Here is a 14,456-nt window from a genome sequence, read left to right on the forward strand (position 1 = left end):
GAAGCATTAGTTTTTAAAAATTTAGAGGTGTTTTTTTTTTTTTTTTTGTGGCATTGAGTTAATAGTTCAAAATAAAAATAATAATGTATATGCATGTAAGTATATGAAATCCCATTTATATATTTTGACCTGCGAATTGTTAGTAGTTGTAAAGACAGAGTAATTTGCATTATGAAAGAAATTGAGTTTAGGTTTGTGACTAATTATTATATGTTATTCCACTTATTGTATTTACATTCTATTAATACTTTTGATCACTTTTGTTTTCTCTCACATTAAATAGCTTCTAGGAAAACATTTTCTTTTATAATTGAGAAAGGATTTAATGTTTCCTCCTTTTGTATGCTTCATCAAGTATTTCTTTCCCAATACTTGTTCTTTCTTTCTTTTTTTTTTTTTTTTTTGAATTTTGTTTTCCTTTCCAAGTCTCAGTAAATCAAGACACAAATCAAATACATTAGGTTAAGGTTTTAGAATTTTGTCATGTCTTTTTTTATCTGTTGACATTTAGAGGTAATGATTGTTTAGTGAAGACTTTGCTCATTGAACATTAGATAGTCTATATAGAGTTCATTGTAAATAAATTATAAGCAGAAGAAAGAAGAGTCTTAGAAAAATCATTCACTAATTTCAAAATATTTCTATTATTTTACAGGAATGTTTAGGTGTCCATAATGTCTCTCAACCTGTATCTTCACTTTGTAGTGGAATTCATTTTCTGCTTCATCCAAAAGTTCTATATGAAATCTCTGCATTTGGTATTCAGGAACCCAAACCTGAGGTATAATATGTTAAAAATATGGGCAAAAGATTACTCTACCAAGTCAAAGAAATGCTCTAATAAAATTGAACAGCTTGATGAGAAGCTACAAGGAAATGTGAATTTGATGTATGAGTTCAGTTCTGCTATTATTTACATAAAGAGAAATGTTAAAGTAACTGGGTGAATGAAAATACAGAATACACTTGATCTTATAGACTGAGATAAACATTTACTTACGGTTTCCTCTTAGCTGTAGGGAGCTACAGAATAGTTTCACATTTATGGATAAGGTAAAAGAACAGAAACAGTAAGAGAGAAAAGTCATTACTACCAGAATATGGATGATACATGGAGAGAGGAGTATTTGAGGAAAGAGAGTCAGTTTGTATTTTTTTCAGATTTGATGACGCATTGGTCTGTGGGAGAATTTAGTGGGAGTCTGATAGCATGCTGTGTCTGTTGAGCAGGTGAATGCTGCTGCCAAGGCCATTCTGCTGTATCTGCTTCAGGGACGATTGATGATGACAGCTGTGACCTGGAACAGATTTATCGAATCCCTCTGTCCTGTCATTCCAGTGCTACAGGTACTCTGCAGTTTGTTTTTTATGATATCATTTATCTTTGGCTGGTTGTCAGTGATTTGAAAGAATGCAAATAGCAGAACTGTCACATTGTAAGAGAAATGAAGTGGAGCTATGAAGGCACTGGGGAGAGGTGAGCAGGAAGTGGGTGGCTGTCTTGATTTTGGCAATAGGTTAAACAAGGATAGCTAATTTGCCCATGTCTACTTTACATTTCAGGGTGGGAGGTCAAAAAGTATTGACTGTACCAAATAGAGCTCAACTTCCAATAAAGGCTTTGAGGCAGAGCCAGCAGTCCTTCTAAAGCAGACGTTGCATACTTAGCTTGCCTCATGGGTTCTATTTGTGCATGCATTTAATTAGAGTAATACTTTGATTAATGAGCTTCTAGGCACAGAGCTTTCTCAAGCAGTCCTTTTGGGCATTGAAGGAATGAGGGAAGTTTAGGTTACTACCTCCCTTGTATGGAAAAGCAGAGCTAGGACCCACAACCTTTATTTATTTTAAATTTTTTTTAGTGTATATGTTTGTATGAGCATATGCATATGTGGGTGCCCATGGAGACCAGAAGGAGGTGTCAGATCCAGTCAGCTATGAGCTGCCTGGCGTGGGTGCTCCAGTCAGAGGTAGTCTCTACAGCCAAACCATCTCTCCAGTCCCAGATTTGTTTGTTTGGTTTTAAGTACATAAGTATCTTTACCTTGAGAAACCAAACAACTGTCAGATTACTGTAAAGTATAGTTTCCACTGTCAAAATATCACATCCATATATATATATGTATGTATATATATTTGTGTTTATTAAATGGGATCCTATTGTAAGTGTGCTGATGTGTGGTAAAATACTCTGCTCTAAAAATCTCATTGGGGTTCTTGGAGTTCAGGTGGTTTGTGTGAGAAAAGAATAATTTGGAGCTGACCCACTTGTTAGAAAGGATCAGAATGTGGGAAAGCTTTTGTTTAGTGCCATGAAGAAAAGTGACTTTTATTTCTCTTCCTTTTCCACATTTTCCTTTCCGTTTTATTCTGCTTCTATAACAAGCATCATAACCAAATACAGCTTAAGAGAGGGAAAGGTTTGTTTGGTGTACACTTCAGGTCGCAGCCATCATCAAGGCGAGTCAGGGCAGGAACTCAAGCAGAAACCACGTAGGAATACCCTTCTGTGGCTCACTCTCTGGGTAGCTCATGCCCAGCTGCCTAGGACTGCTGCTGCCCACAATAGGCTGCCTCCTCCTGCATCAGTTAATAGTCAAGACAGTCTCCACAGACACCCACGGGCAAACCTGGTCTACGTAATTCTTTGGTTCAGGCTTTCTTCTCAGATGGCGCTAAGACTGTCAAGTTGACAGTTCAAACTTAGTAAGACATCTAAGAATGAGCTTCAGAAACTTTCTTTTTTCTTTTATATTATCTTTTATATTAACTTTTATATTATCTGCCTTGTGTTACTTGCTATAAAAAAATTATGTAGAAAAAATGGCTGTAATTCACTGGAAACAGACTACAGTTTCCTATGAACAATGCCTGTCTGTTTCCAATGGACACATTGGTTTTAGTCCTTGAAGCTCACTGGTCCAGTTTTCTACACAGAGCTCCTATAGCACTCCTGCCTTGTTCTGTTTGGAGTGGGCTAAAGATCTGTCAAATGTGGAGGCTACTGCTAGGCTGTCAAATGTGGAGGCTACTGCTAGGATCTTGGAAAACAGAAATAGCAGCATATTTTCCTTAAAATGTTATTTTACATTTTATTTTACTTTTAGTTTTATTTCAGCTCTTCATCTCATGTATTTTCAAACGAAACTCTGTTATTCAGCTGACTTGAAAGGAATTAATGAATGGCATGCCATGCGTATTTAATTACTACTATTATTTTCAAGTTGAAAGCTTAATATGAATAAAACTGAATGATAGTTTCTCTTAAACAATTCTTAGGGCTATGCTGATACAGAAGATCCTTTAGGCAACTGCATTCTCCTTCTAAGCAAAGTGAGTTCTGAGGCAGGAGAAGGCATTCTCCCCTGCACTACCCGGCTGAAGTCTATGCTGCGACTTTTGCTAGTGAAAAAATCTTCGTGAGTACAATGTAACTTGTTGAATAAAAAAGATTAATGGTGTATCAAAGCAGATGCTGAGACTCATAACCAAACCTTGGACAGAGTGCAGGGAAGCATATGAAAGAAGGGGGAGTTAGTAAGACCTGGAGAAGACAGGAGTGCCACAAGGACCAAATGGGTAAAGGGGTCTTTTTTGAGACTGATTCTCCAACCAAGGACCGTGAATGGATATAACCTAGAACCCCTGCTCAGACGTAGCCCATGGCAGCTTTGCATTCAAGTGGGTACCCTAGTAAGGGGAACAGGCTCTGTTTCTGACATGAACTCAGTGGCTGGCTCTTTAACCTTCCCCCAAGCTGAGGGAGGAGCAGCTTTGGTAGGCCACAAAGGAGGACATTGCAGACAGTCCTGATGAAACCTGATAAGCTAGGGTCAGATGGAAGGGGAGGAGGACCTCCCCCATCAGTGGACTTAGAGAGGGGCAGGGAGGAGATAAGGGAGGGAAGGTGAGATTGGGAGGGAATGAGGGAGGGAGCTACAGCTGGGATACAAAATAAATAAACTAATTAATATAAAAGAATAAAAATTTATAAAAAAAATAAATAAAAATGTATTTTCCATGTTATCTGTGTACACTTATGTTTAATATTGCAATTGTACTCTAGCCAACCATTAAATCCTTTTCCTACTTGGAATATTCATCTCAAAATATTTGATAAAATTAAAATAATGACTTTTATTCTAAAGAAAAAAGATTAATTGTGGTGTCTAGGAAAGTATAGTAATTCTGTGAGTTTTAACCAGTAGAACTAAAGAAACAAAGGAAGGAGGCTCCATGTTATTACCCAGAAGAACTAGTCAGTGTGTCAAAATTAGCATGCAAAGTCCTTGGCTGCTTTCCTGATGGGCTTTAATCTCAGGTAGTTTGTACTGTGACTTGGGAATCTAAAAGGAGTCCTTTCCTTGACCATCATCGGTGTGGGCATCATCTTAACGAAAACAACAGGAGGGAACAAGGCTTTGCTTGTAGTTAGTGCATCATGAGTCTCTGCTCCCTTCTGTGGTTCCCCTCAATGAGGACAGGGGTTTAAAGTCAAGTAGTGATGAAGAGTAGTCAAGAGTATAGGAGGATCAGTCTTTTAAATTTAAGTTATTTTAAAATTTTTATTTGATTGCTTTTTGATTTTTATATGTCTGTGTATTTTGTCTGCACATATTTCTATGTACCACATTACATGCCTGGTGTTTCTAGAGGGCAGCAGAGGCTATCAGATCCCTTGGTACTGGAGTTAGATGGTTGTGAGCTACTATGTGGGTTCTGGAAATTGAACCCCATTCTTCTGCAAGAACCGTAGGTGCTCTTATCTGCTGAGTTGTTTCTCTAGCCTGAGCAATAAAATAAAATAAAATAAAATAAAATAAACATATTTTATTTTAAATGATGGGAATATATATATGTGTGTGTGGGTGCCCATGGAGGCCAGAGGCACTGATCTTTTTAGAGGTGGAGTTTAAGGCAGTTGTGAGCTGGCAGGCTTGGATGCTGGAATCACGCTGTGTCCTGTGGAATAGCAGCGTGTGCTCTCAACCTCTGAGCCATTTGTCCACCCAAGCCATTGTTTTGGGAATAGATAATCTTAGTTTTCTTGATGAGAAAGAAGTATGTGGGGATAAGTTAAGGAAGAGACCCTGCTGATTTGTGTGCTGTGTGATGTTACACATGGTGCAGGAAGGAGCAGGGCAGATAATGTCAGCTCATTGGGGACTGGCTGCTATGAAGACTGCCGTGGTCCCTGGGAAGCGCTATTGTTTACTGTTTTAGTACTGTATTCTTTTTCTCTTAGCCAGCACCTACATTTGGTGAGCAACATAAAAGTATATTTGCTGTTCTTGTAGGTAGATTGTATTAGTTATTTTTTGTTCATTCTCTGATAAAATACCTAACAAAAGCAACTTAAGATAGGGCTTGTTTTGGCTCATAGCTTAAGGTTACAGTCTGTTATAGTGGGAGAGTCATGGACGCAGGATCATGAAGCAGCCGACCGCATTCTGTATGTAGTCAGCAAGCAGGGAGAGATGAATGCTGGTGCTTCGCTCATGTTCTTTTTATTCAGTTCAGAATCATAGCTCATAGGATGCTGCTATTCATGGTCTGGGTGGGTCTGTCCACCTCAGCAGAACCTCTTTAGACACCTTCATAGGCATGCCGGAGATATTTCTGTGGTGATTCTAAATCTAGGCAAGGTGACAGTGACGATTAACAAATGTCACAGGGCCCCAACGTCTCCAGTAAGAAAAGTCACTTTGAACAGGATCCACGAACAAGGTCTGAACACCCTTTGTGTAAGAGTAAAGAACTTAGCATAGTTTAACTTGGCCATTTTCTTCATTGGATTAATTTTATACTGTCCCATCTATAAACTCAATTGAAGTTGGGAACCCTGGCTACGGACTATTCTTGATATCCTTACAGAGTATATAAGTATAGTTTAGAAAAGTAGATAAATAATAATAATAAAGTAGAATAATTGGATTCTGGCAGCAAATACTAAACCTAAAAATACGCAAAGTTTATATGCTAGAAAGGAAGACACAAAAATATATTTTTTATCTTTCTCATTTCTGCTTTGTTGTGGGTCTTTGAAACTCTCCCAAAATTCTGGCATTTGCATAGATATCATTGCCTTAGAAGAAAGGAGCAAACAGCAGCATTAGGTAAATGTCTACCTGTGCTTTCTTTCCTGACTTTCTTTCTCTTCTGTCTTAGTTACTTTTAGGACAAGACACTATGACTAAGGCATCTTATAAAAGAAAGCTTTAATTTGGGCTCATGATTCCAGAGGGTTAGAGACTATGAGCCTTTTGGTAGGGAACCTGGCAGCAGACAGGCAGGCATGATCCTAAACACCTAGATGAGAGCTTACATCTGGTCCACAACTCTGAGGCTAGGTGGGGTGACAGGGAAGGGGATGTGTCTCTCCCAGTGACACATCTTCTCTAACAAGGCCACACCTAATCATTCCCAAATGGTTACACCAAGTTCATGAGCCTGTGGGGGCCAGTGTCACTTAAATCAACACATTCACTCTCTGACCTCCTTATGTTTTGTAGCTATGTCAAAATGCAAAATGCATTCAGTTCAGCCTCAAAAATCCTCATAGTGGTTCAGTTTCAACACTGTTTAAAACTCTAAAGTCTTGTTTGAGACTCAAGGTAGTCTCTTAAGTATAACCTTCCTGTAAAAGCAAAAGCAAATTATATACTTCCAAATACGATGTCACAGAATATATATTACCATTCAAAAAAGAGAGGAAAGGGGACGTAGTGAGGAGATACTGAACCAAATCAAGACTGAAACCTAGCCTGGCAGACTCCAATCTGTACCCTATGTCACAGGGTGTAGATGGCTCTGCCCTTCCAGTTTTGCTGACTGCAACATACTTCTCTTTTGGGCTGGTTCTACGCCCAAATTACCGTCTCACTGGGGATTCAAGGGAGATGGTTAATTTGGGGCTAGTTTCTTGTCTTCTGTATTGATCTGGCTTCTGGATGTGTTTACTTACTAGGCAGACATCCAGTAGGTCTCTCAGTCTTTCCCAAACATTTCCACCAGATGCAGACCGTGCATTCAAATATATGAGCTTATGGGAACCATTCTCCTTCAAACCGTCACATTTTGCAGTTCATTTTTAGACTGGCTTCATCACTATGTTGCCCAGGCTACTCTTAAACTCCTGTGTTTAAGTGATCCTTCTGTTACCTCCCTGAACAGCTGGGGCTACAGATCTGACATGGAGATTAACACAATGAAGTTGACTGTGTGTTTTAGTCTGTGTGTCTACCCAATTGTTCTTATTAATTATTCTGAGTTTCTAATGTTATAAAACAAAATTGTCTCTGAAAATAGCTCTATATGAAATATTTCTGTAGAAGCAGGAAATAATAGGAATGGCAGTAACTATACTGCCATTCATGGGTAACTATACTTTATTATGATAATTATATATAATTCTAAGCATGTTAAAGATATTTACCCAGGACAAAATATTGATTTAAATACCTTGTGTTTTTAGGGTTCGCTCACTAGCATTAAAACTTTTAGCTTTTCATCTTACCAGTGAAGAAGGGGCTGATAAGAAGCGCCCATTCATAGATGCTGGAGTTCTCTCCAGAGTTACTAATCTGTTTATTGTGAAGAAACCTATCGATCTTAAATTGGATGACAGAAGAGAACTAGTTATTAAGGTAACTATAACTTTCAGGTTATACTGTGTGGAAATCTGACACATTTATACAACATGTATTTGATGTGATGTTTTTCGTGAAAGGAACTTTTGTTTGGCTGTTCTCAGTTGTTGCCTTGGAGGATTTCTGCCTCTCTCTGCTAACCTAGGCCTAATTCTGGAAGCTTCCAGCTTCCGTACAATCTACCCTAGGCCTAGAATATTTTTAGCCTCTGAGACTTACACTGACTAAGCTCACTATTCTTGTTCTTTCTGAACCCTGACTGGCTGGCTCAAAGTCCTCTCATAGCTAATTTATTCATTCAATCTGGCTTTTCTCTCGGCCTCTGAATTGCTCTGCTTGGCTTTAAACTAACTCAGCAATCTAATCTGGCTTGTTCTCATTCTCTGGCTTGTTCTCATTCTACCTCTCTCAATAAAACTCTTCTGGTAAAAACTGCCTCTCCCCTCTCTGCATTACCCATTAAGTAGCTTCCGTTTCTCCTGTTGTGAGAGTTGGGCGTAACCTGTTCTGTCAAATATTCTCTGATTTGTTACCTTTTCTGCCACTCACAGAGTGAGTGTTAGAAGGTGCTTCCTTCTACAAACTATCTTTACCTTCATTGTTTAGGATTAAAGGCACGTACCACCACACCTGGACCTAAGCTTTTCTTTACCTGAAACTTGCTCTATACCAGGCTGGCCTTGTACTCAGATCTACTTGCCTCTTTCTCCTGGGTGAAAGGTATGTTTGTATTCCAGCTGGATCACAAAGACCTAGAAGAAGAAGCTCTTTGTGTTTGATGATCTCTTGCCAGAGCAGCCATGTTCTGAGTTAAAATTCTTCTACTTTTTTTTTTTTTTTAAGGCTGTATATGCATAGGAAGGGGATGGGTACTTTGGGGCTAATTTCTTATATTTTGTATTGATTGGGCTTCTGGATGTGGTTATTTATTGGGCAAATATCACCTGAGTGCCTTCCAGGGATTATACGTTCTTTAACTGAGGGCATGTGCTGGAAATGCAAGTTACTCATGGAGTGTCTGAGATGCACAGCAATTGAATACAGTAAGAAGAAATTTTGTGATGAATCTTTATTTATTTTTCTAATTGACAAAAGAAGCTGTGTATATTTTTGTATATGTGCTTGTGAATACAATGCCCAGTTGAAGCCAGAAGAGGGCATTGGCTCCTCTGGAGCTGGATTTACAGATGGTTGTGAGCCACTTGATGTGGATGCCTGGGATTGAACTCATATCCATTGGAAGAGTAGCATATGCTCCTAACCCCTAAGTTATTCTCAGCCGTTTTTATTTTCTCAGTTAATTTCTTAAAGTATATTTTTAATTAGATGTGAGTGTGTGTGTGTGTGTGTATGTGTGTGTGTGTGTGTGTGTGTGCGCGCGCATGTGCATGCACAGGGTGCATCATGGCACACCTGGAAGTCAGGTTTTCCTTCTATCGTCTGTGTTGCTGGAGATGGAGCAGAGGTCATCAGACTTGGCAGCAAGTGCCCTTGGCTCCTTCGCGTCTCACCTGCTCTTATGATGACGAAACAAATACCACTGACATAAAAATATTGGGAATTGCTAACTAGGAAAAGAGAGAGTTTCTTGTAAAAAACATTTCAGCCTTTGTATTTTAAGGTGTATATATATATATATATAAATGACTCTAAGATTTTTTTTTCAAACTCTTTACTGAATCTTTGGCTTCTTTAGATGATGCCAGAAGGTTTGCACCTGTGATGCTTAGTTTTTTTTTTTTTTTTTTTTTTTTTTTTATCAACTTGAAACAAGCTAGGATTGCCTTGGAAGAGGGAAGCTTAATTAAGAAAATGCTTCCATAAGATTGGCATGTAGACAAATCTGTGGGCATTTCCTCGATCCATACTTGATGTGGCTCATCCCACTGCTGGTGGTGCTGCCCCAGAGCAGGTTGCTCTGAGTTGTATAAAAATACAAGCGGAGAGAGCTGTGAAGAGTGAGCTGTGAGTAAGTGTTTCTCTGTGGTCTCTGCTTCAGTTTCTGCCCTGACTTCTCGTCTGTGAGAGATTGTGACCCGGAAGTCTCCCCGAGTGTTTGTTTTGTTTATTACAGTGATAAGTAAAGCAGACTGAGACGGCACCTATTTAAGCAGGGCATGTGTAACATCACCTACACCACTGAGCTGAGAATTCTGCCTTCTGTCCTCTTCCTCCTTTCGTTCCTGGGTCAGTCTTCATTTATGCTTGGATTAGGCCACCAGCACGGGTAGTAGCTGTCTAGCGTCACACAAAGTAGTTGGTACCATGCTTTTCTCTTTTTCTTTTTTCACTGGATCTTGCTGTGTAGTTAGTACCATGCTTTTCTCTTTTTCTTTTTTCACTGGATCTTGCTGTGTAGTTAGTACCATGCTTTTCTCTTTTTCTTTTTTCACTGGATCTTGCTGTGTAGCTTATGGTCTAGTTTTTTAAAATGTTGGGGTTTAGTGGGTTTTAAATGTGGGTAACTACATTTAAACTAGATTCTAGAGCTTTTTTGTTTTGTTTTGTTTTGTTTGTTATGGGCAAATGTACTGTTAGTTCTGAGCCTAATGTTTTGTGCGTTATGGTGGTCTTCGTCAGAGGGTTCGAGGCTCTCATAGGGTGCTTACAAGATCCAGCTCAGGGAATCGGTGAGTACCAAACTTCTATTAGTTCTTGTTAGCCTTATGTAGAGTTTGGAGAAAGAGAGGAGAGGAAGTCCTAGGACTGTCTTGTGAGACTACAGTAGGTATGTATTCTGGTTTGCTTTTTGTTGCTCTGGAAAAATCATTGTCCAAAACCAATTTAAAGAGGAAAGGGCTTACTTCATTTTACAAGTTAATCCATCTCAAGGGAAGCCAAGTCAGGCATTTAAAGTGGAAACCATGATATAATATAAGATAAACCTACAAAAATCTGTACACCTAAAGAAACTAATCAAGAGGGAGGACTTTGGCTAAAATGCTCAATCCCCATCCAGAAAGGCAAAGAGGATGGACATCAGAAGGAGAAAACAGAGAACAAGTTAGGAGCCTGCCACAGAGGGCCTCTGAAAGGCTCTGCAGGCTATCAAAGCAGATGCTGAGACTTATGGCCAACCTTTGGGCAGAGTGCAGGAATCTTATGAAAGAAGTGGGAAACAGTAAGATATGGAGAGGACAGGAGCTCCACAAGGAGAGCAACAGAACCAAAAAATCTGAGCATAGGGGTCTTTCCTGAAGACTCATACTCCAACCAAGGACCATGAATGGAGATAACCTAGAACCCCTGCACAGATGTAGCCCATGGCAGTTCAGTGTCCAAGTAGGTTCCATAGTACTGGGAACAGGGACTGTCTCTGACATGAACTGATTGGCCTGCTCTTTGATCACCTCCCCCTGAGCGGGGAGCAGCCTTACCAGGCCACAGAGGAAGACTATGCAGTCACTCCTGATGAGACCTAATAGACTAGTATCAGAAGGAAGAAAAAGAAGACCTCCCCTATTAGTGGACTTGGGGAGGGGCATGTGTGGAGAAGGGGGAGGAAAGGAAGGATTGGGAGGGGAGGAGGGAGGGAGCTACAGCTACAAAGTGTAATTAATAAAAAATTTAAAAAAATAAAAAAAATATCTGATAGGCAACAAAACAAAACAAAAAAACATTGCTTCCAGGTCCAAGTTCAGATGACTTTCTTAGCAGCCCAGGCCTACCTTCTTATGGATGTATCACTCACAATGGTCTGGGCCCTCAAGTATCAATTAGCAATTAAGAAAATGCTCCATAGGCTCTCCTATAGATTAATCTGATGGAGGCACTTCTTTTCCCACATGTGTCAAATTGACAGCTGAGATTAGCCATCAGTGGATAGAAGTTAGCAGAGGTTGTGATGAAAAAGTAATGTTGCTTTAGTTCTTTTCATATTACTGTTTTTGCTATCCCAGACTCTGGCTGTGAGGTAAGCGAAACCAGTCTCTGGCTGTTAAAACTGCTGCGCTTGTCTCCAGTGCCAGAGATGGTGAAAGAAGGGAGCTGTGGGGTTTGCAGCTGGTAGTGTACAGGAGCGACAGGAAGTCTTGTGAGTCCTAGCGCTGACTGGCTTCTTTCAGGATCCTCTGGGTATAGCACAGAGATCCTAGGAAACCTGCAGGCCTTCTGGGATATTCTCAAGGTGCTAATGGATTGATGGGTTACTATGTCTGTTAGCAATGATGTGTCGCGCGCAGCCCTCGCCGATAAGGACGACGCAGCAACAACGGATTTGTCCAGCAGCAACTTTATTGTGAGGCTCTTAACAGCAGATGGAGAAGGACCCAAACCCCGGGTTGTGCTCTGCTTAAATAGCCAGCAGCGCGACCTGTCCGTCTGTAATTGGTGCTCTGTTCAAGTCTTCATAAGCATATGGCTGGCAATTGGAGTGCAGCCTAAACCCTCATTAGCATAAAGCTGCGCATGCGTAAACTGCAGGGCGGCGCAGGCAAGAAGCGCGAAAATGCTGGCAAGAAGAACCAGGAAGCAGGAAGCCGGCGCCATCTTGTAATGGCGGGAGCGGCTCCCGACAATGATGTTCATTAAAAAGGGAGCTATTTGAACATCATGACTGTTTCTTTCTGATCCTAAGTTCCCCACTGTACTCATCATTGTTGCAAATTTACATATACGTGTTTATTTTTGTAAGTTGACTGTAAGCTTTTGTTTACATGGCATGAGCTATAAGATTTTATTGGAGAATTGGAAACAGGTGAAAGTGTATACGTTTTTGTTTTCAGGTGGAGACTGTTAAAAAGGTGTATGAAATCTTCACCTCAGATGATGTTGATCTCGCTTTGAGAAAGTCAGCTGCAGAGCAACTAGCTGTGATAATGCAAGGTAATCATTTTTAGTTTATTTGTATTTTTTTATTTTGTTGTTTTTTTAGTTTTGTGTTTTGGTTTTGACAGTGATTGCTGTGTAGTAGTATTGTTTGTAGGCCAGGTTTGGCTTCTGACCTATTTTAAATGTCAGAAATACCTCTTTATATGTTTAGGGTTGTTAAACAAGACCAAGATTCAAGAATGTGTGACAGAGCTTATGTGTAATATTTATTACTGTGTTCTTCGCAAAAAGTTTGTTTGTCAAGTACATTGTCAGTATTTGAATGCCACTTGGGGCATGATCAGATACATTCTAAAATATTAATAACATTATGAGTATAAAGTTTTATATCTTAAGAAATTATTGGCATGTGATAATTTTGATTTGTATATGTTTCTCAGAGAAGTGAGTCAAACATTACTTTTGGGTAAGACAAAAAATACATGGGGCTAGAGCAATGGCTCAGTGGTTAAGAACACTTAAGTACTTAAAACACTTAACACGTGTGGCTTATTGTTTAAAAAATGTGTGTGGTTTAAAAATAAACCAGCAAAAAGTACTCCAGCTTGCTTCGTGGGTCCCTTTGCTTGAACAATCTTTTTCCAGCTTTATATCTGAGGTAGTGTCTGTCTTTGATATTGAGGTGTGTTGGTTATATGCTGTGGAATGATGGATCTTGTTTTTGCAGCTATTCAGATAGTCTGTGTCTTTTTATTGGGGAAATAAGTCCATTGATGCTGAGAGATACTAATGACCAGTGATTATTAATTCCTGTTTATTTTGATGTTGATGGTGGTTTTTTTTGGTGTGTGTGTCCCTTCTTTTGGTTTTGCTGGTGTGAAATTATTTCCTGTGTTTTCTTATGTGTAGTTGACCTCCATGGGTTAGGTTCTAGTGTCTTCTGTATGGTTGGATTTATGGATAGATATTGTTTGAATTTTGTTTTGGAATATCTTGCTTTCTTCATTTATGGTAATTGAAAGTTTTGCTGAGTATAGTAGTCTGGCCATCTGTGGTCTTGTAGAGACTGCAGTACATTTGCTCAAGCCTTTCTGGCTTTTAGAGTCTAGTGAGAAGTCGGGCGTAATTCTGATAGATAGGTCTGCCTTTATATGTTACTTACCTTTTTCTCCTTGAGGCTTTTAATAATCTTTCTTTGTTCTGTACATTTAGCATTTTGATTATTTTGTTTCAGAAGGATTTTCTTTGTTGGTTTTATCTATTTGGTATTCTGTAGGCTTCTTGCATGTTCACAGATATCTCTTTCTTTAGGTTAGGGAAAATTTTGTCTACGATTTCGTCTAATAATTTTGTCTATGATTTCGGCCTTTGATCTGGGAATCTTCTCCTTTTTCTATTCCTGTTATTCTTTGTTTAGGTCTTTTCATAGTGTCCCATATTTCCTCAATGTTTTTGTGCCAGAAACTTTATAGCTTCTGTGTCAGTTCCTGCCTCTAGGTTCTTACCTTGTTTGAATTCTTGTCTTGACTTCAGTGATGGATTGCAATGTGGAAATGTAAGTGAAATAAACACTCCCCCCAACTTGATTTTGTTCTTGGTGTTTTATCACAGCAATAATAACGCTAACTAGGACACTGCTCTATGTTTAATGTAACCCTGTTCACAGTGCCCTATCTGTGGTTTCAATAGCAGTAATGCAGACAAAAGAAAACAGGCTCTAAAAATGTGGCAGCTGGGCAGGATACCTGTAATCACAGGGCTCATAAGACAGGCAGAACGATTTTAAATCGTGTCTGCAACATGCCTGGAAATTGTAGTGAGACCCTTCTAGAAATAATGGGAAGAAGAAGCTGTCTGTGATGGTACCCATGATGCCCTTCCAGTTCTTGGGAAGTGGAGGCAGGAGGATCAGGAGTTCAAGGTCATCCTTAGCTCCTAGATTAGTTCAAGGCCAGCCTGGTCTGCTTGTAGACCTGCTCTAGATGAATGAATGAATGAATGAATGAATGAATGAATGAATGAATGAATGAATGAATG

General features: G+C 39.4%; 1 protein-coding gene across 2 annotated transcripts in view; it reads left to right on the plus strand.

The window, feature by feature from the left end:
- Rttn (rotatin) overlaps positions 1 to 14,456 on the plus strand; it is a 163,221-nt gene that overhangs the window by 48,881 nt on the left and 99,884 nt on the right. For both annotated transcript variants that reach the window (XM_055598738.1, XM_055598739.1), the window contains exons 15-19: positions 656 to 781; positions 1,231 to 1,347; positions 3,280 to 3,419; positions 7,475 to 7,646; positions 12,374 to 12,473. In XM_055598738.1, coding sequence (XP_055454713.1) covers positions 656 to 781; positions 1,231 to 1,347; positions 3,280 to 3,419; positions 7,475 to 7,646; positions 12,374 to 12,473 — 655 coding nt within the window. The remainder of the gene's footprint in view (positions 1 to 655; positions 782 to 1,230; positions 1,348 to 3,279; positions 3,420 to 7,474; positions 7,647 to 12,373; positions 12,474 to 14,456) is intronic.

This window comes from Psammomys obesus, unplaced genomic scaffold (assembly GCF_907164565.1).
Source record: "Psammomys obesus unplaced genomic scaffold, mPsaObe1.curated_primary_1811, whole genome shotgun sequence".
Classification (NCBI taxonomy): domain Eukaryota; kingdom Metazoa; phylum Chordata; class Mammalia; order Rodentia; family Muridae; genus Psammomys; species Psammomys obesus.